Source organism: Arctopsyche grandis, chromosome 11 (assembly GCF_051622035.1).
Source record: "Arctopsyche grandis isolate Sample6627 chromosome 11, ASM5162203v2, whole genome shotgun sequence".
Classification (NCBI taxonomy): domain Eukaryota; kingdom Metazoa; phylum Arthropoda; class Insecta; order Trichoptera; family Hydropsychidae; genus Arctopsyche; species Arctopsyche grandis.
The window spans coordinates 29,399,711-29,421,188 of record NC_135365.1 but is presented as its reverse complement, the minus strand read 5'-3'; the positions used below and the strand labels follow the sequence as shown (position 1 = coordinate 29,421,188).

The 21,478-nt window shown below is 37.8% G+C and overlaps 1 protein-coding gene across 1 annotated transcript; it reads left to right on the top strand.

The window, feature by feature from the left end:
• The first annotated feature begins 511 nt into the window (after positions 1–511).
• Positions 512–17,866, top strand: LOC143918643 (uncharacterized). Its single transcript, XM_077440584.1, has 19 exons — positions 512–965; positions 2,717–2,818; positions 2,905–3,206; positions 3,293–3,409; positions 3,478–3,615; positions 3,704–4,168; positions 5,841–6,033; positions 9,083–9,828; positions 9,907–9,991; positions 10,061–10,173; positions 11,957–12,101; positions 12,190–12,303; positions 12,388–12,576; positions 15,018–15,152; positions 15,587–15,662; positions 15,742–15,896; positions 15,982–16,574; positions 16,658–16,832; positions 17,019–17,866. The coding sequence occupies exons 2-19, from the start codon at positions 2,743–2,745 to the stop codon at positions 17,864–17,866; spliced, it is 4,665 nt and encodes a 1,554-aa protein (XP_077296710.1). The 5' UTR covers positions 512–965; positions 2,717–2,742.
• The last annotated feature ends 3,612 nt before the right edge of the window (positions 17,867–21,478 follow it).

Below are 21,478 nucleotides of genomic sequence, written 5' to 3'. Positions count from 1 at the left end.
ATGCTTCGAGGGTAGTAGAATTAATTCTATATATAATAATAATAGGCTTTGCAATTGATTGATTCGCAGTGTGTGAGTTCACAGTTACTAATCAAATTAAATTGAATTATAAAATAGAAAATGATCAGTAGATCAGTAGCTATTAAAATAGATATAAGATGTATTGTGAACATAATTTCGTAATAATAAAAATCAAATATAATTTTTGTCAAAAATTATACAAATCTTGAAAATTGTTTTCGACGGTTTCGACAACTTCGAAAAGGTCACAGTCGATTACATAGCTGGTAAAGAGAAAATAACTTTTTTCGAAATATATGTATGTAAATACATATAATATATAGTTGGAAGCCCGTTGTTCCAAAATTGGGGGACACACACACCACAGAACGTAACGAAACGAAAAGAAACGTGTCGAGTGGTGAGGTGAGGGTGGCAACGTCGAGCTTTCGGGCGTCGAGTGTAAGCGCAGGACACGGTCGCATTCGAGACGAACTTGCGGCCGCGAAACAATGCGAGGAAAATAGTGGTGGTGTTGTGTCGGTGTGTGGTGTGTGGTGTACGGACTGTGCGGACTGTGCGGAGTGTGTGGAGTGTGCGGACTGTGGAGATCTGCCCTCGCGAGAGATCGCACTCCAGTCGTAGTCGCGCTTTCGTCCTCGCGTTTTCGTCCTCGTCCTCGTTCTCGTTCTCGTGCTCGTTCTCATTCGGGGCCTGGCCGCTCGCCCGCCGTCGGAGGGCGTCCGCCAGAGGGCGACCGGCGCTCCGCCCCCGCCCCCGCCCCCGCCCCCACCCTTCCCCTCCCCGGCCCGGCCAACTCGGCCAGCGCTCGTGGGGTCGCGACCAGCGGAAGCAGAAGAAGCAGCAGCAGCAGCAGCAGCAGCGGCAGCAGCAATTGCGGCAGCGACAGCGACAGCGCGGCTTCATGCTGACGCCGCCGCCGCCGCCACCGCACTAATACTCAGGTACGAGGAGAACCCCTACCCCTACCCCCGCCCCCCCTCCCCCACCCCGACCCCCCCCCGCTTGCGCAACGTGGACTTCTTCGTTTACATCACACACGCACACACACACACTCACTCACCCGCGTGCGCACACACACACACACCCATTCGCATGCACGCGTGTCAGCCTCCATCGAAACTCCTCATCCACAGGATATCTCGGTTCGCAGCTCTCCGGACCGCACTCGGAGCGACCACACTGCCACCCTATACGTGTACCCTATACATGTTTCGAGGGTCCTGGTCCTTTGATGCACTCGGCCAAGTTTCCTGTGAAAACATATTGTGAAGCCTATCGAAAATCAATTTTCATCGGCCTTAGACGAATTGTCATTATTTGTTTATTTGTAAACGTAAATATAAACATTCCGCTGTGCCGTTCGACGAGTGCAATTTTCACGTCGGTTTTAAAACGCATACACATGCACATATGTATGTAACAAAAAGCTCTCCGTCAGGGTGTGAATTCGAGAGTAATTGTCGGGTGTCGGGTGTCGACGCGAAAAAGAGTCGGCAGACATTTCCTCTCGTGTGCAAAAAATATCTCATCGATATATTGTATATGAATATGACGCGACTTTTATACGATTGTTTTTTTCTGTTATAATGTAGAAAATCTAATATGCCTGTAACTGTCTACACCACTAGGTCTGGTTTCACCAATTCTCGTTAAATGAACTCTTCGTTTCTATACATTAATGCAATTTGTCATCAATTTTGTATACAATTAATAATTGTATGTTTATTACAGCTACGTGCACATGTATATTTATATAATGAAACCAAAGCCTTTTAAATTGAAAATTTCATTTCACAATAAATCGTAACATTATAGTGTTTATATATATTGGAGAGTGTTTCTGGTATGATTAATATGATGATCCTAGTACTAAGACGATGAGACAAATATAGAAATAAAGAATTCATTTAACAAAAATTGATGTTTTGCATCACACATGCAAAAATTTATAATTAAAAAAAAAAACACTCGAATTCTAAAATTAAAAAGTGTGAACTCGGCAAGTTTACAAGCTCTAGCTTTTGCTCACTGCCGATCAATGAAGATGAATAGATTTACCATTGATCAGAGTCTTTTAAAGCTTTCTTATTCGATTGATTGAAAGACGACCATGATGTTTTCAGCATGCTTGAAACGTTTCACTGAATAAATAATGAAATATTGAAAAATTTGCACGACCATGCATACTTACCTTACTGTGCTGAAAAATTCCACTAACCACTGTGTTGGATTCCAAGCATCCAGTTGAAAATGTGTGTTTTTTGTTAAAATAATGCAAAATCTACAAAGTTAATTGTTGTCATAATTTTCTATAATAATCACATATTAAACGCTGAATAATATATGTAAAATAAGTGGAAGAAATGAAAAAAAATTAGTGCTGAAGCAGAGCAGTCATTCCGAGACAAATATCACTCTTAGACAGACTACTGAACACGACACATGCTGAACTCTTCTCGCATCTGTGAGGCACGTCTACAAGATAATTAATTATTTCTGTCGATGGATGTTTTTATTTCGTACTGGCATAATTCAAATCATAACATTTTAAAATTTGAAAAATAATGTTAATAATCCCTCGAAAATCAAACGAACTTTATTATCCCTCTGGGAATCTCTTTCAAGTGAGGTCGTCGATCAATTTACAAATTTATGTATGTAAATAGATGTATAATTGTACGTTTAATTACAGTCAAATTGGCGAAGGCACGCAGAGGTATGATAAAGGATAAGGGAGACAAAGTAGGCGGCAACAGAAATACCATCAAGGAAGAAATTCCCGATGCGGACGCCGGTACGATAGTTGAAACTATTTACATGATTATATACGCGCCGTTGGTGGACTGTCGATAATCAAGTTTCTCGTTCCGTGTCTTGTAGGCCATGTCTCCCGAGCGGGAGCACCGGGTGGCGGGAGTGCGAGCGGCGGATCCGGGGGGCTCAAAGAGGCCGACGAAGCCCCCCGTGTGAAACTGGAACGCGGAGACGACACCGGCGAGCTACCGAATGCCGATATCAAAACCGAGATGGACGGTCTCATAGACTCGGAGGGCGATCCCACAAAGTCGCCGTCATGCGATATGGTCGGACCAGGTTCCCTCAAATCTGAACGTCTCTCGTCAGATTCCAACGACATACTCGATCCGCAGACTGGCCTGCGAGGACCCGCTCTGCCCATGCAGGTAATGGCGCGACTGTGTGTACTGTATACTGTGTCATCTCTGCCGTTTGGAAGTTTTGATGTTTCATTTCGAAAAATTGTCCGTAGGAGAGCTGTCAACGCGGAACCGGCGGTGGAAATGCCAACGACGGTCTCTCCTGTCGGTCCGAGGGCGTACAACCTCTGCCGTCGAACGTGATATCCAAACAGCCCAGCAATATGGAGGTCAGCATTTATCCAGGGTTCGAATCTTCGATCTATCTGTGTATGTTTAACGTTTTAATCGATTACAGTATTCTCAGCAGCAGTCGCAAATATTCGTGTTTTCTACGATGCTCGCCAACAAGGGAGCCGAGGCGGTGCTGCAGGGACACTATCCATCGATCATCGCATATCACTGTGCACAACCGGGTACAAAAAAGTATCTCGAGGTAATTGAACCCCATCCTTTTTGATCGTCCTGTTATTGTTTTGTGAGATTGTGTTTTCAAATACGTCACGCTTTTTTTTTCACATTAGAAACATCCGTTGAAGATGGGCCAATTCAACAAACAGAATCCCGCCCAGTGGTTGAACAACCTCGCTATGGTGAAGAATCGGGGTGCCATTCGAGGCTCCGGCGGACCGAACATGGGTCCCAACATGATGTCGGGGCAGAACTGCGGTCCGAATCACGGCCAGATGGGGCAGATGATGGGCGGCGGGCCCATGGGCAACATGCACATGGGCCCCGGCATGGGACAGATGGGCCCCAACATGGGACAGATGGGTCCCAACATGGGGCAGATGGGACCGTCGAGAATGTCCGGTCCGGGACAAGGCAATCAGATGATGATGATGAAGGGGAACAATAGTCAGATGAGTGGGATGGGTCCCGGGGGCATGGGCCCTGGGATGAGTCCCATGGATGGATTTCCCGGGAATAATGGAGCGTGCGGTGGGATCGACGGCATCGGTGGCGAAGGTGATCTGCCTTGGGAATCTGTGAGTATTTAAAAAAAAAATTCGGATGTGACCAACCCATCACTTTATCTATGTATTTGAGGAATATAAGAAGGTCACAAAATAAAATTCGATAATTAAACATACATATACATTCACACATACCGGTTATGAGAGCATTTTCGATGCAAATGTAGGGTGACAAAAGTTCTACTTCCTCACTCACGTTTAAAATCACTATCAGTATTATACACAATAAATATCAAGAAGATTAAAATAATTTAAAAAATCAAAATAACACAATGAAATATTGTTTTAAAAAAAAAATACTTCTTCCGGTCTACGAATTCTGATCAAAACCTTATCAGCTCTAAGTTTGTACATAGAGAATACAAATATACATTTTTAGCTTGATTCATTCAGGGGTGTGGAAAGAAATTTTTTCGTGAAGAGAGCACACATAGTGGAAGAAAAATCGAACGAGAGTAAAATGCAAATTGTATACATGACTTGGTATTAAGCTTAAACTTCTAGATATAATATATCAGTTCAATATACTAAAAGTTTTCTGATAAAAACATAAAAAAACCTTGATTCTCTAGAGTCAAAGTACTACTTCCGGTTCAGATAAAAATATTTTAAAAATATAAGGCTATAAAGATTATTATTTCTATTACATGTAAAAAAAATTTAGTCCGATTTAGTTAGTGGTTTGGGAGATAATTTAATTCAAAAAGTTAAAAAGAGGACACCTATAATTGTAGGTACCATTTCCGGTCAACTTAAAGATTTGAAAAAAATTTACGTTGTGTCGATAAGAATCAAGTACTTTCCAGTTGGGGTAAAAATATTCAAAAAATATTAGAGTATAAAATTAATAATTTCTATTTCTACAGTCTGATTCGGTTAGTGGTTTGTGAGATAATTGTATTTAAAAACTTAAAAAAAGAGTACACCTATAAGGGTAGGGTTGCCAGATGATAATTTGATAAAGGAGGGCAGATGGGTCTAAAAAGGAGGATTTTCTGTAAAAAAGGAGGACATTCAGAAATTAAACGAATTTTTTATATTATTTTACTTTATTTTAATCATATTTAGCTGAGCTGCCAAATTTGGAAAGAAGTTCTTCGTTTTTTAACAAATAATTATAAAAATCTTCACATTTCATGTTTTTGAAGTTGTATTGAGTAAGAATTAAAGATTTAACTGACTGCACACTTAGTCTATTCCTCTCTTTGCTCCACTGAGTATTAATCAGTGAAAAAACTCTTTCCACATTTGCGTTATGTGCGCTTATACAAAAATAAAACGCAGATCTTGAGCAGTTCTGAGAAACATTCAATGTTTTTAACACTTTTGAAGTAGATTGTCCACTACTCGTGCAACTTCAAATCATAATATGCTTAGCAAAAAGGAGGACTTACAGTAGGTAAGGGAGGAGGGGAGGTCCACCTTTTGGATACCATCTGGCAACCCTATATAAAGGGAGGTACCATTTTCTGATACTAAGTTTCAGTTCGATAGGACTAACGGTGTTCAAAAAATCCCCAAAATACACAGACATATACACATACATTTTTTCTAGATCACGAAATCGTGATTGGTGATCGATTCCGAGTTCGAATTTTCATGTATTGTTACCGCGTACATAGATAGAGTAAAAATTTGTGCGGTATACGTCACGGTCGGTTGGCTGAAATGAATTTTTCCGCAGAAGGGCGGAATGCACCCCAACGGGATCAATAATGTGGGAAACGGTAGTGCCGGAGGCGGCGGATCTCACCTGGGACCTGGTTCTGAGGGCGGACCACAAGGAGGCCCACCGTCAGTCTCGTCGGCGCAAGAATGTTCGGGTGGCAGGGGCGGCGGAAGTCCCGGAGATCTGCTGAAGCTGCCCAATTTGCAAGGTGCGTTTGCTTTACGTACATATACAACACATGATGTACAATGGCAGCATGGTAAAATAATAAAAAACAAAAAAATGTGTTGTTAACATTGTTCGATAACCTACTAGTATAGGGATAATATAATTAATGACAAAAATATGTATACGATATGTTGTTGTTTTAATGATGATTGAATTTGTACTTATGCATTTATAACGGCAGGCGTGGGAGCATATCACGGGGCGCCTCTCATACGCTTCCTGACTCACCCTAGTCTGCTTAATGCCCACCACTCGACTGACACACGTTTGTCTCATATAATCATACTAATACCTTTTTTTCTTTTCTTTTCTTCTCTACGTGTATTCTGGGTGTCTCCACCGACTATATCTAATATTTATATATGACAACTTGAACTAGGAGCGATTCTGACTACTAATATTATAGACTAACTAGTCTTTTGTACTCATATATAATATATTTAGGTATTCCAGGAATTAATGTCGTTTTTGTAATATGCAATTTTGACTCGGTCTCTTTCGGTTCGTTGACAAGTGAAGACGTGTCTTGTGTTTTTTTTCTTCTTCGGGATTCGTTGCGTTCCTTTTGAACAAAAGAAATCTTTTGTTCAAAAGGAACGCAAGGAATGTCCATCAGAAGCTCATTTAAGGAGCAGTATGTTATTGTTGTTTCTTCAAAATTCATTTGCAACATATACGGCGATATACTGGATGTGAGGAAGTGCCAACGTTGGTTTAACAAATTTCGATCGGGCAATCTCAGCTTGGATGACGAGCCTCGAAGTGGACGGTGCGGTGCATTCAAGAGGATTAAGCATCTCTAAAGGCGGATATCGAAGCAAATCCAATTTTGACTCTTGATGATATATATCTTGATGAATTATAAGTAATTAAAAAAATAAAGTTTGAAAAACGACATAAATTCCAGGACGACCTAATATATTATGTATGCATTCACTCGCTGGAGACACCTAGTGCATATTTTATTTTACGTGTTGATTGGGTTGATTTTCGTAGATATATTGAATAAAATATAATACAAATGATTTTTATATTGCATGAATATTGTTCTATCATATATACATATGTACACTACCGTCCATATGTTTAAGACCAAACCTATAACTTGTTTTCTCACGTCCATAAAATTAATTTTGCGTGAAATAGTTCAAATAAATGAATGCCAATTTTTTCCACAAACCCTTAGCTTTAATTTGAACAAAAAAAAACAGGGATTATCCCATTGGTTTATTGTTTTTTTTGTGTAAGAGTTCAAAATTGTCTCAAACATGCCGCGTGACGAATCGACATATGTTGAAATCTGACACCTTTTCTGTGAGCAGTTAATATTTCGACCTTTTTTTTTTACTTAATCCTGCTGATATGACATAGAAGTAGTTCAAAACAATAAAAACAAATGAATTTGGTTCAGTTTAAGGCGATCAGCCAGACTTCGAAGTCGTATTAGCGAAGAAATTTATAAAATATAGAGAAGACAAATTTTTTTGAAGAAATATGGGAAGAAACAAAAATCTTACCATGGAGACTCGAGGAGCTGTTATTGCTCTTTACAATCAACACAAAAACCAGCGATATATTGCCGAAAAATTAAATATTTCGAAGACTGCAGTACAACAGACAATAAAAAAATTCCGAAATTCCAACAATATTATGGATGAATCAAAATCAGGACGTCCCAGAATCACAACACAAGCATTGGATCAACAAATTATACTATTAAGCAAGCGAAATAGAAAAAGAACGGCACCCGAAATTGCATCTGAGATAGAAAAGACCACCCTCAAAAAAATATCGGTAACCACGGTTAAACGTCGGCTGATGGAGGCGAACCTTGGAGGGCTCATAGCTATAAGAAAACCTTTTCTAAGAAGAAATAATAAGGCGAAAAGACTAGCTTGGGCTCTTCAGCACCGAAATTGGTCAATTGAAGATTGGTCAAAAGTAATTTGGTCCGATGAATCGAAATTCCGATTGTTCGGTTCGAAAAGACGAGTGTACGTCCGGCGCACACCCCAAGAAAAATTTATGCCAGACTGTGTGCTGCCAACAATTAAACATGGTGGTGGTTCCATAATGGTATGGGGATGTTTTGCAAGAGCTGGAGTGGGAAATTTAATTAAAATTGACAGCATTCTGAAAAAAGAAGAATACTTAAAAAGAAGATGCTTAAAGAAGGATAATTTTAAAAGACCAAGTTTTGCCGTGCGGTCGGAGATTATGTGGGCAGAATTTTGTAGTTCAACAAGATAATGACCCAAAACATACCTCAAAACTCTGCAAGGACTTCTTATAAATTGGTCCAAAATTGTAATAAATATGTTGAAAAAACACTTTGGTCTTAAACATATGGACGGTAGTGTATGTACATGTTTACTTTGTAGTTTATTTTGCATCGTAGTAGGCTTTCACTTTTCCACGATTCGATAGTTTTGTTCCAAATTAGATGACGTCAAAGTCAAATCTACACTGATATATATATATACTTAGTTATGTTGTTTAATTAATTATTAATAATTTAAGATTTTTTCGTCTTCGTAGCTGTGTTCAGGTAGTAACTTGTCGGTGATACCTTAGCCAATATTTTTCATTACATCATGACTTTTATTTGAAACGTTTATGTGAAAATATATTATCATTTATCAGGTGATCTTCAATATTATTACTCCTTAATGTGTACTATGAAAAATATTGATATTTAATTTTGAGTTCCTTAAGCTTTGGATGTACGGGCCTTGATTGAAATCTACTACTTTTAAATCAAATTATGATGAATTATGGAAACAGATATTCAGATATACAGATATAATAATAATTTTTGAATTTTGATTTCACGTTTTTGGAAAATATAACTTCCAATATATAAATAAATTTTCATCGACACTTTTTTTTTAATTGCTTTTTAACTAGTTAGGTGATTTTGTGTTTCTGTTGATTTTCGAACTTAGTTTGTTGTATGTATGTACATACGTACATACATACATCTGTTCTGTGTTTATGGCGAGATTCTAGCATCATTTTTATGTCATTAGGCGTCAAAATACCAGACGAAAATTTAACACCGCAACAGCGAGCACACAGAGAAGAGCAATTGGCCACGATTAGAAAGATGCAGCAGATGTTGTTTCCTGAATCTGGAATGGGCCCGGGCGGTCCCAATCAAGGACAAATGATCGATCCGTCGCAAAATTCAAACGACCAAAATTCGATGGGGAACAATTCCAACATGCCACCCAATTCCAACGCGGGCGGACCTGGAATGAACCCGAACAACGTTCCTATGGGCTTCAATCCAAATCAGATGGGTCCGATGGGCCCAAACTGCCCGATGGGGCCGGGAAGCATGGGCCCAATGGGACCAAATGGTCCGATGGGACCTAACGGACCGATGGGTCCCAACGGACCAAACTGCTCCATGGGCCCCAATGGTCCGATGGGCGGTAACGGACCGATGGGCCATAATCCAATGGGCCCGATGGGAGGTAATGTCCAAATGGGACCAAACGGGCCGATGGGCCCAAACGGTCCAATGGGGCCCAACGGACCGATGGGTCCGAATGGCCCCAACGGCCCCATGGGGCCCATGGGTCCTAACGGTCCAATGGGACCTGGCGGGATGATGGGACCCAACGGTCCCATGGGCTCCGGAATGGGAATGGGATCTATGGGTCCTTGCATGAAAAGCAACATGAGGAATTCGGCGTGCGGAGGTCCCGATATGAAACAAAACATGTGCGGTGACATGCATATAAACCGACCCTGTTCTGGACCGATGACGGTATGTATCACACTACTAGCATAACATCATATTTATTTTCATATGTTTTAAATTTTGTTTGTTTTTTTTTAATGACAGCGAATGAATCCTATGAGCGGAATGAAGCCGTGTATGATGGGAGGTCCAAGAATGATGCCAGGTGCTAACATCAATGCCATGAACGGTACGCTACATCTACTCTTGGTGAAAACATTTTACGCTGGATTTGTCTTGACGAGTTGATTTGTTTCAGGTGGTATAATGATGGACGGGGGTATGAACGATTGTGGAAATAATGGAGGACCCAACGATCATCCGATGGGCTTGTCGGGTCCTATGTGTGAAGACTTTGTACGCGGCCGAAGTGTAAGTGTATTATTGTGTCTCGCGAAAAACTCGGATGTGGTAGAAATCCATCCAGTATGAAAATGGTTGAGAATAATCGATTACATTTTGATGTTGGGTTGTGTTTCAATGTAGGTAGATAGATTTCGGTTCTCATTCAGTTTGTGTAGCGGTGTTGTGTTCAAGTTTTCTGTTCATTTCCCCGAGGGCAATATGGATTTTCCTCATAGAGCATTTAAGAATTTGACGACGTTCAAGAAGGTGGAGATGTTAGATAGGCTTGCGAGAGGAGAGAGTCTTAGATCGGTTGCACTTTGTTACAAAGTGTCGGCATCCACAGTTCATAGAATGAAATCACGCGAACTGATGATACGATCCAAGTTTATCGAAGAAAGTCAACAACCTACACTTTTAACTCAGTGCAATAACGACCATGAGGTAAATGCATCGTAAAACTTGATGAAGATTTTTTGATAATATTATAATTATTATAGATGACATTTTCTGTACTTTATCTATGCAAGTAGTAACAATAGATGAAGTTTTGTGATCATGCGAAAATTCGAACTCGAGATTTTGACTGATTTGAACTCAGAATCGATCACCGATCACATTTTCATGATCTAGAAAAAATGTGCGTGTCTGTGTATTTTGGGGATTTTTTGAACACCGTTAGTCCTATAAAACTGAAACATTAGAATCGGTTACTGAATTTTTTTTTAAATTGACCGGAAATGATACCTCCCCTTATATGTAAGTGTCCTCTTTTTTTAAGTTTTTAAATACAATTATCTCACAAACCACTAACCGAATCAGACTGTAATAGAAATTATTAATTTTATACCTTAATATTTTTATCCCAACCGGAAGTAGTACTTTGACTCTCGAGAATCGAGGTTTTTTTTTATGTTTTTATCAGAAACCTTTTAGTTTATTGAACTGAAATTTTATATCTAGAGTTTAAGCTTAATACCAAGTTATTTATAAAATTTGGTAAGCATTTGTCAACTGGAAGTGGCAGTTTACTCTTGTTCGATTTTTCTTCCACTATTTTTTCGACCTCTTACACATGTGTGCTCTTCGCGAAAAAATTCAAATATAATTCTTGTATCAATGTGATGAAGAAAAAAAATCACTTAATTTAATAAATCCGAGGTGGGATTTTTTCCTCTTAGAAAAGTCAAAAATGTTGTGACCACGATTCTTTACACACCCCCTAAACGAATCAAGCTAAAAATTTATACTAGTATTTTTTATGTATAAACTTAGAGCTGATGAGGTTTTGGTCAAAATTTGTAGACCGGAAGTAGTATTTTTTTTTTTTTAAACAAAATTTCATTATTTTATTTTGACCTTTTAAATTACTTTAATCTTGATATTTATTGTGTATAATAATTACAGCGATTTTAAGTAATAAAAAAGTTTCGAACAAAATTTTCGACAACCGGAAGTAGAACTTTTGTCTTGTGTAAGTTTCCCTACATTTGCGCTCAATTTGCGTCGAAAATGCTCTCATAACTTCTTATATTCCTTAAATACATAGATAAAGTCAGGGGTTAGTCATATCCGTATGTTTTTTTTTTTTTTTAGTCTTGATTACAACATTTTGAATTTATTTATCTTTATTTTTTCCATTGCACAGTCTCATGCTCAGCTGTAAGCAATGATATGCTAATGCTCTTTGAGTTTGTTTTGACTGATTGAATTTTCAAACTCTTTTGTAATGATTGGATTTTGGAGGAATTGCATTGCTAACTGTATTTATTCAATTTTTTAATGTGGATATTAATATGTGTGTGGACAGATGAGTGGCGCGAGTAACCCAGGCGACGGTCATAAACTCGGTCTCCGAAGTCCGAGAAGTCCCGGCGGAGCAGATCTCGACTGGCAAAAATTGCACCACCAATTCTTCGAGCACGACCACAAATCGAATATGGACGGTGACATTGGTATTTATTTGATAATGAAGCAGTATTTCGATCTGTATTCATTAACTGGTACTCTATATATATATATTTGGTATTCCGCGTATTTCAGGAGGTCAGGCAAAGTCTCCGTGCAGCGACAGAGGTGGAATGTCGTCAGGCGGGTGTTTGCCACCGCCGCCTTACGGAGCGTCGCCGTTGCATCGGTCCGCCTCAGTGCCTATAGGTTTGATCATTCACTCGTCATAATTGATTTGTATCAGTCGTCACATATTGATGATCATTTGTGTGTTTGTCTTCTCGTCAACAGCTACTCAATCGCCTAGTCAGTGTTCTAACATTCAAATGCCTATGTCAGCGGAAGCATCTCGCGCCAGTTCTGCGCTGAACAGTCCTGCCGAGTGTGGGGTCGCTCGAGCGCCTCCAGGTCCCGCTCCTAGCACTACGGGATCGGCCCCACATAAAGGTCTCCCTAAGAATCCGCTCGAAGGTGGATCCGGTATGTTTATCACGAATATGCATATAGTATACGGCGAATCCTCCATTGTGCGGTTGATTTATTTTATAATTATTTTTGTTCTCCGCTTATTGTAATACGAGTAATGTGGAGAATTTGCCGTATCATTATAATATAGAACTTTACTTTTTAAATCATTTTTTTTTTATCAAAGTAGTGAAAATTCAGTTTTTTATTCGCTAAAATAAATAACAGAATTATTGTAATTTTGCATGTCTTTAAATAATATAATAATACATACATGTATACTTTTATGTTTAACCACTGGAGTGCTTGACACAAATTTTGGAATTTATTTATTTTTAATCTATACCAGGGAGGTTATTTTTAATCTATAACTTCTTGGCCAGAAATATTTTACATTTGATACAAGTATTATACAAAGTAAATACACATCAATTAACACCTACATAGATATCTATGGTCAAATTTGTAAATTTGCAGCATTTTTATACAATTCAGCGAAATTCGAGATTGCTGAATACTCGAGATTTGCGAGAAAGTGGGCAAGGTTGCCAATTTTTTGGAACCATTTCAATTAAAAACCAGATAAATTGGTAAACTCTGATGGGAAGTGATAGACCTGGAGTCACAAATCCAAGGTCTGGCCACTCTGTTCAAAGCATTAAAGCATAAAGTCTATTCTGCTGTAAATGGTCTTGCATTTGCCCAGAGTCAATTCTCTGAATCCGAACTCATTATTTATACTAAATGAGTGTAATATTTGAACAGACTCTTATTGTTCATTTAATAAGTTCTACAGCTCATCTAATGTTATATGTACGTTGAGTTTTGCTAAAATCGAATAAATCCTCATCAAAGCTTCAATTTGTATTTAGGTCAGCACTTGAATGGTTTTATTTTTATTTTTAATTTTTTTTTTTTTCAAATCCACCGTTTTCTTCTTCAAATACAATTTTTTATGTTAACACTTTGCAAGCGGGTAGGTTCCCACAAAAACATGCCTGCATTCGCCTGATCGGTGAATGCGGGCATGTTGTCATACATTTGATTCTCCCTAAAATTCGTATAGGATTAATTAAAATTCACGAAAGCAACCAAAAGTACCGAATAGGTACTTTTTTCTTAAGAAAAATTACATCTGGATTTCATTTTGGGGTGAAATCGGAAGAAACACGGGAAAGATGGGAAAAAAACCGGCTGTGACATATATCAAACACATGTTACGAGTATAAATGGTTCCACGAGAAAAAATATATAGATCAAATTGCTATTTTTTCATTTATATATGAAGTATATATCCAGTTACAGAGATGTCGTTGATTAAAAATATTTTAAGAACACGAGTTTTCTCGGGAGCCGCAGTCCAAGCACAGACTACATAAACACGAGAATTTTCGTGAACCGCTTGCAAAGTGTTAAAACATGATTAAAAAATATAGTTTAGTTTGAATTGAAGGAAATGGTGTGAATTTTAATAGATGTGTGCCAATTTCGGAACAATATTTCGTTCACCCAAAGAATTCCGTTTCTCGTTTTACATATTTCTCACTGACAATGTAATAATATTTTTTGTATTGTGCAAAATATTTTGATATTGGTCCGATTGAAGGCTTACATTTATGAGTAAATCCAAAATGTTTATTATTTCGGCTAGTTTCTCTGTACTGTACAAGAATGGCTCATGGTTAGCCTCATGCAGCTTTTTATCCCATGAAAGCGTTTTCACTGAAACATTTAACATTTAAGTATGCATTGTTACTATAATATTAACCCTTTAAATGCTGAACAATGACGATCGGCGTTTTGCAAACAAGGCCAAGTGCCTGAAATACGGCGATAGGCGTTGTTTTTTGAGTATGTAAAAAATAAACAAGAATACTACCCGCTAAGCCTTTCCAGGTAGCATTGAACATGGGTCGTGTAATCCGTGTCAATGTTTATAAAGACTGGTTTACACCGGAATTTCTGAATTTATAACCATAGCAGAATTTCTCAATGGAAATCCCTAACTGCTTAGTATTTTAGATTGTGAGCATTACATTTTAACAAAAATGAAGAAGATGGAAAAATACATTAATTAATAGACTTCTTTTGCTTATTTTATATTGTTAGCTTTCTATTGGATTTCAAAATTTTCAGCGTGTGGCGGGCTTTCAACAGAAAAGACGTCAGCACTCGAAGGGTTGATGTATCAGTGAAAATTGCGAAATGAAAGCGAGATATGAATATTTTGGATATTATATTATGAAATATAATTTTGTTGTTATTGTTTAGTAATTTATTTGTTTGTTTTTTTTTTTTTCTTTTTCGTTTTTGTCCTTGTGTGTGTGTGTTGTGTGTTGCCCCGTACGGTGTGTGTGCCGGCCACGTGTTAAACTGTGCGCGCGTTAATCTGAAATGCTGGAAATTTGACCATGACAATGACAAATTGACAAATTGACAATGTGGGATACATTCAGAAGAGGGCATGTTTGTGAGAACACTGCAGTGCTTAGCGGCGCAGCAGCAGAAGCAGCAGTCGGCTCCCGTTAAAGAGGCCAATCTGATGCCGGTGCCGTCGCCACAGCAGATACAATATTTGAATACATTTGAAGGTAAACACGGCTAATTTCGACAACAACCACGGATAATCTCATTCTCTCATTCTCAATTTATATGGGACTGTTTTGGATTTTCATTTCTAATTTTTCTATCGTATCGATTTTTTACCATTTGTTTTTCTCTCGCATATATCCAGAAGTCCTGAAAGGTTTGGTGGCCGGCACATTTCTTAAAAATACATTTTCAATTTTAAAAAAATTATACCATATGCATGATAGCCGCTTACATACATATATGCATGTAATACGTTTTTTTCTTCTTCTTCTTCATTCTAATAAAGAGTACTTACTATACAAGTGAAATGTAAAAGCTTTAAGTAATATTTTTTTTAAATATTATGTAAATTACGAGCTTCTTATGTTTCTCTTCATATAAATATAAGTAGGCTTTCGACGCATAAAATTGAATAGTTTTTTAATGTTTGCAGGACAAGAGTTGACAATTCAAAAACAGCCAAACACCTCACTGAAAGAAGGGACGCCTACGAATCAAAAATCTCCAGGGTTTGTTTGTCGTATTAAATTTATGGGGGGGGGGGGGGAGTTGGTGAGCGATCGCACGATTGATTGATTTACTTTTTAGGATGATGCCCGGCACACCGGAGGGTCACAGTTCGGGGAACGGCGGTAATAATAACGCCCCGATGTTGGATCGAGCGGGACGATACTCGCTGGACCACAGTCCCGGGTTTCCCGGTTCGAATAACCCGCAAACGCCCAATTCTAACATAACGCCAAGTGAGTCTTTCGTTGACAGATTTCGTTGGGGCGTTTCGTTGCAATGTGTATGTGATACGTATATGTGATGCGCTTAAATTTACAGACGACAAACAGAGGCCGAGTCCGTCGTCGAATAGATCGTCGCAGGATCCAAACTCGAAAACGCCCGTCAGAGACTCGATGGGTCCAAACACGCCGTCGCAGGGCCTCAGTCAGGGTCCGTACGCGCCGAACCCTTCGAATCAGTCTGCAAACCCGTCGATGACGTCGCCCAGCCACGTGATGATGTCGAGTCACTCGAACAATCCCAACAACGTCAACAACAATCCAAATAGTATAAATAATAATCCCAATAGTCTAATGAATAATCCTAATAACCTAAGTAATAATCCTAATAGTCTTAGTAATCCCAACAATCTGAATAACCCGAATAATTTAAGTAATCCGAATAGTCTCAATAATCCCGCCGGCGCCAACGCCGGTCCTAATAATAACTTTAGCAATAATAAAGGTGGGGCCGGTGCCGTGTCAGCGCCTTCTAGTGTAAATTCCTCTAATGTAAATACCAGTGGTAGCATAAGCAATGTTAATAATCCCGGAGGAATGGGAATGGGTAGTAAAATACCCAGTGGATTGGACGACAGTCCAACTGGAATGTCGAACGCTCCGGGGTCCATACCGGGTGCCGGTTCAGAGGTACGTCATCTAATCTCAATTGTTGTGAATGACTGCGTGTTTTAGGGATCTTTTTTTTAATTGAAATTTGTTGAATTTTTCAGGGTGGAAATATGGGTAGAGAACACGCGCCGTTAGTCCCAGGCGGAGGCGGCGGTTCAGGGTTTGATCCCATCTCGTCACTCACTCAAATGTCTCAACAGTTGACCGGCGGGCCGACTCATCCTCATCCACATCCACATTCCCACCATCATGCAGCTATGCTGATGCAGGATATGGGTATTTATGATTTCTTGAGCTATCGAGTTGGTGGGATACTAATTTCGTGTTTTATGGGGCTAGTCATCGTTCGCTTTCAAAAACTATTCCCAAAATTGATACTAACCCATCACACACACATATATGTATGTACTGTATCGAAAACCCCCACTTTCCGTACTAAGCTCGTGTTTGTTTTGTTTTCAGGTTGTCACATGGAAGGTATGAACTCCGGAATGGGTCCCATGGATGGTATGATGGGCCCCAACGACTTTCCTCCCGAGATGAACATGAGTCCGAAGATGTCGAGTGGTCCCATGGGTCCCATGGGGCCGATGGGCCCCGACCCGTCCATGATGGGTCCCCGCATGGGCGGTAAAATGGCACCGTTCAATGGCGCCAACGTTCAAGTCAAAGCGAGCGCGCCAAACACGATACAATACCTTCCGACGAGGCCTCAAATACCGTGCAGCGCCGGGCCGCGGGGTCCGCCTCGTCTCGACTTCTTGCAGCGAGTCGCGAACCCCATGCACATGGACGCGTCCAAGTCGGCGAACATGAACATGCAATACTTCCCTGGCGGTCCCTGCGGTGGGCCCATGGGCCACTCGGGTTCACCGGGCATGGGTCCGCGGATGGACATGAGCGATCAGATGGGACCCATGGGGCCGATGGGGCCAATGGGTCCTATGAGAGGCGGGCCCGGGATGCTCCGCATGCCGCATTATCAGGGCGGATTCAACTCGCCGCCCAAGATGTCGGATCCGTTTTCGTCGGGCATGGGTCCTAATCCGGGTATGATGTGCAATCCCAACTTCAGACCCATGATGAAAGGGGCGCCGATGCGTATCGGCGCTCCGACCACCTCGCAACCGCTCCCCGCTTCCATGGGCGGTCCTGGCAGCTTCAAAAGCTCGCAGAATTTTGTCGTGCCGTCTACGGCTGATCCCAACTATGCTCAACAATTCCACAACTTTCAGCAGCAGTTGTACGCTACAGGCTCGCGCTCTCAAGCCCAACCGGGGCCCCACTATCCCGGCTATATGCCCAAGTAGCCTCGAATTAATTGAACTTAAGTGTTAATTATATATATTATATATTATTATAAAATATATGCATATATACATATATGTACTAATAATGTTAATATTAGTATTTCGTGATACGTTATCACTGAAAACTTTTTTTTATATACTCGTAATTTCATTAAATGTATCAGTATTGTAACAATTCACAGTTCGATTGAGGAAAAAAGGAATCTACAAAGCTTTAATATTTTTTATTCAGATCTGAGAAATATAGTATTTTATCATTAATAAAAGTACAATAAATTTATTAATGTACTATATATATATATATATATATACATATATATATATATATATATATATATATATATATATATATATATATATATATATATATATATATATATATATATATATATATATTTATATGTATACAATATATGTATTTATTTGAAGTGCAATTGTTAATTAAAAAAAAAAAAAGTGAGTTCGTACAATATTGTAATATTTATAAATAATATTGATATTTTAATTTTGAAGAGACAATTGAGATAAAAAAAAAAATTTCAAGAATCCACTCCCCCTCCTTCCCCACGATAAGCTTGCACAGGTATATTCGATTAAATGAAAAATTCATAAATAATGTGAATATTAGATGTAACGATTTGTTGTACGATTGTGTGCAAATTATGCACATATTTTAGTACCTTCAGTAAGTAAGTTCAGAAAGGTTTTCAGATTTATTTTCGTCCATTTGTAAATTATGTCACGCTATTAATTTTTATTATTATTATATATTATGTATATCTAGGCTTTGACTTTTTAGTGATTGTATGCTGAATCATTGCATATATGTGTATATTATACGGGTGATTCACGACTCGCTGTATCAAACGTGCATAATGTAATCTAGTATGTACACGTATGTGTTTTGAAAATGAAACATTTAACATGATAATCTCCGATTTCGAATTCGATATGTAAGAGTCGTGAATCGCTCTGTGTATATATACAAGTGTATGCGTGTGTTGTAATTTAGATATATGTGTATGTTTTTTATTATTGCCTCTTTATTTATGTATATGATGGTTTGACGACAATTTTTGTCGAGGTTTTTAATTTTTGTATAGGATATTTTGTATTTAAAGCGGTGAGATTTTAAAATTCTAAATTATTAAAAGGAAGAAGTTTATCATTAGCGTGTGTTGTTTCAAACGAAACGTATACTGCGTACTTCTGGAGTAAAAATAAAAAAACGAGTTCTTACGTCAATTTAAATTAAAAAAAATTAGCATTTAAGGCAGTGTAGACTGATTTAAAATGAACGTATGTAGTTAAGCGCGCGCCTCACATAAGTTAACAAACTCTTTCAATGGTTTTTCATTTTTTTTTTGTTCACATTTATTTTAATACACTCATTGATCTCAGTGATTACTTTTCAATATTTGTATTTCTCGGTGGGAATCTTCATTTTATATGAATATATATCACGGACATGTATTACAAATGTTATGTGTATAGTAATTTGAAACGATGATACAATACCAGTACGAGGAATTAAGATTGATATATTTTTTACATCGATGTGTCGTCGATAAAGTTTATTAAGCATAGGGGCGGATTTGCTTGTGATAATTGTATATTTAACATCACTGCTTGAAATTTATGATATAAATTTCCGACATTTGGCAGTGAGTAAATGATTTTTACTCGCGTGAATATTTACAGCTGAACAATCTTATCAATAGTACCTGAATAATGTTTAGTTAAGGCGCTATAGATAAAATATTATCTTCGTACATTTGTATGTACATAAGTAGTTTTTTTTTTTTTTTAATACAGAAAATACATTTTATAAAGTCAATGTAATTTTATATGGATAGCTGCGTTTTTTTTACAGCTCTCAAGCTGGTATTGTACGCATCCGTATTGTTTTTTTTTTTTTTAACCCGAGTTCGGCCACGATACATCCTATTGTAAGAACGTTAAGATATTTCTAAAGCTGTTTTAATAAATAATTAAAAAAAAAGAGCATTAAAATTTCACGTTCCTTAGTCATTAATCGTCATTTTAAACATATGCACACTATTGCCATATATTAATACATATATTTATAGATTGTTTTTTTAACTATTCGTTTCTAATGTAAGGAAACACGCTTACGACGAGTAGACTTTGTCGAGATTTGATGGTATATATACATATATATGTACATACGTATATTTGAGTCGATTGATTTTGAATTTAGTTGGAAGTGTTTGTGAATTGACGTGATCGATTATTGAGTATTACATTTGCATAATTGTACAATAGTAGGTCTCGATGAGTTTATTTTCGTATTCAGCACAAGACTAGAGTCGCATTACTGCCATAATTATGTTTGTTCGTTCGATTTTCGTTGTTCTTTTTTTTTAAACAAACCGACTAATCTATAAAGTATAGTTTGAGGTTAACGTGCACGTACTACTATGTATTATTATGTGCTGTAGTGATTTTATTTATTTAATTATTATTTTTATTTTTTCTATAATGATAAGTTGAAATTATACTTGTTAGTTTATGTGATAGTTTTTATCATGAGAGATCCGAGATTTGTTTAATTCTTTTTAAAATTGGTGGTGGCTTGAAAGAACATGGTTGTGCGCTTTTGATTTGTGTCTTTTTTGAAATTAACAAGCAATATCATACCAATTGTGTGGATATAATAATGGATTTTACGTTTTATAGTCTTCCGTTTATATCGAATATGCATACATATATATAAAAAATCATGCACAATCTCACACACAAATGTTGTATGTATAGTATGACGTTCACATCATAAACTGTATTTAATATAATATACATATAATATAGTTTCAAAAAACTACATGTTGCGTTGTATTTTTTATTATTATTATTATTATTATTATATATTTTTTATTTCAATATAATTATTAACTTAATTGTATGGATAATGTATAAATGAAAATCATTATATTATTATTATTATTATTAACCCTGTACGGGATAGTTACTTTTGGGTAATAAATTGAAAAATAAAAATTTTGTGAATAATAAACGGTCTTTTATTTACGTAAATACCCAGTAGCGTCGCTAGGCCCTGTGGGTGATACCAAATTTTTCAAATTAAAACACGCTAATTCGACATATTCGTTGTATTATGGTCCTCGTTGCAATTTCCGTATATATACAGCCAGTGGCGGACTGGGACTGAAATCAGTGCATGCCAGGAGTCAAAGGGGGCCCCCACCCAGGGTTAAAAAAATTTGTCCCCCCCCCCCATATAACAAAATTTTTTTCTTTCCATCACGCTAAAAATCAAGGGCAAAAAATAAATAAAATTTTCAAAAATGGGAATAAACAAATTTAGGCACAAGAAAAATGGCAAAAGCAAAATAGATCCATAAATTACATTGTATATTTCGTTTTAATCCTTGTCATATAATGCATCATTAAAGAATGCGGCATAAAAGCGGCTTTTACTTTCGGTAGAAAACAATCAGGGACGTCATTTCAGCTTTTTCTTGGGGGGGCAGGCAAAGATTGGTCAAATTGAATTTTTTTTCAAAAAATCTTTTTTATATCGGAATAAAAATGGAAAATATAAAATATGAAAAAATTAATCTTATTTTTGAA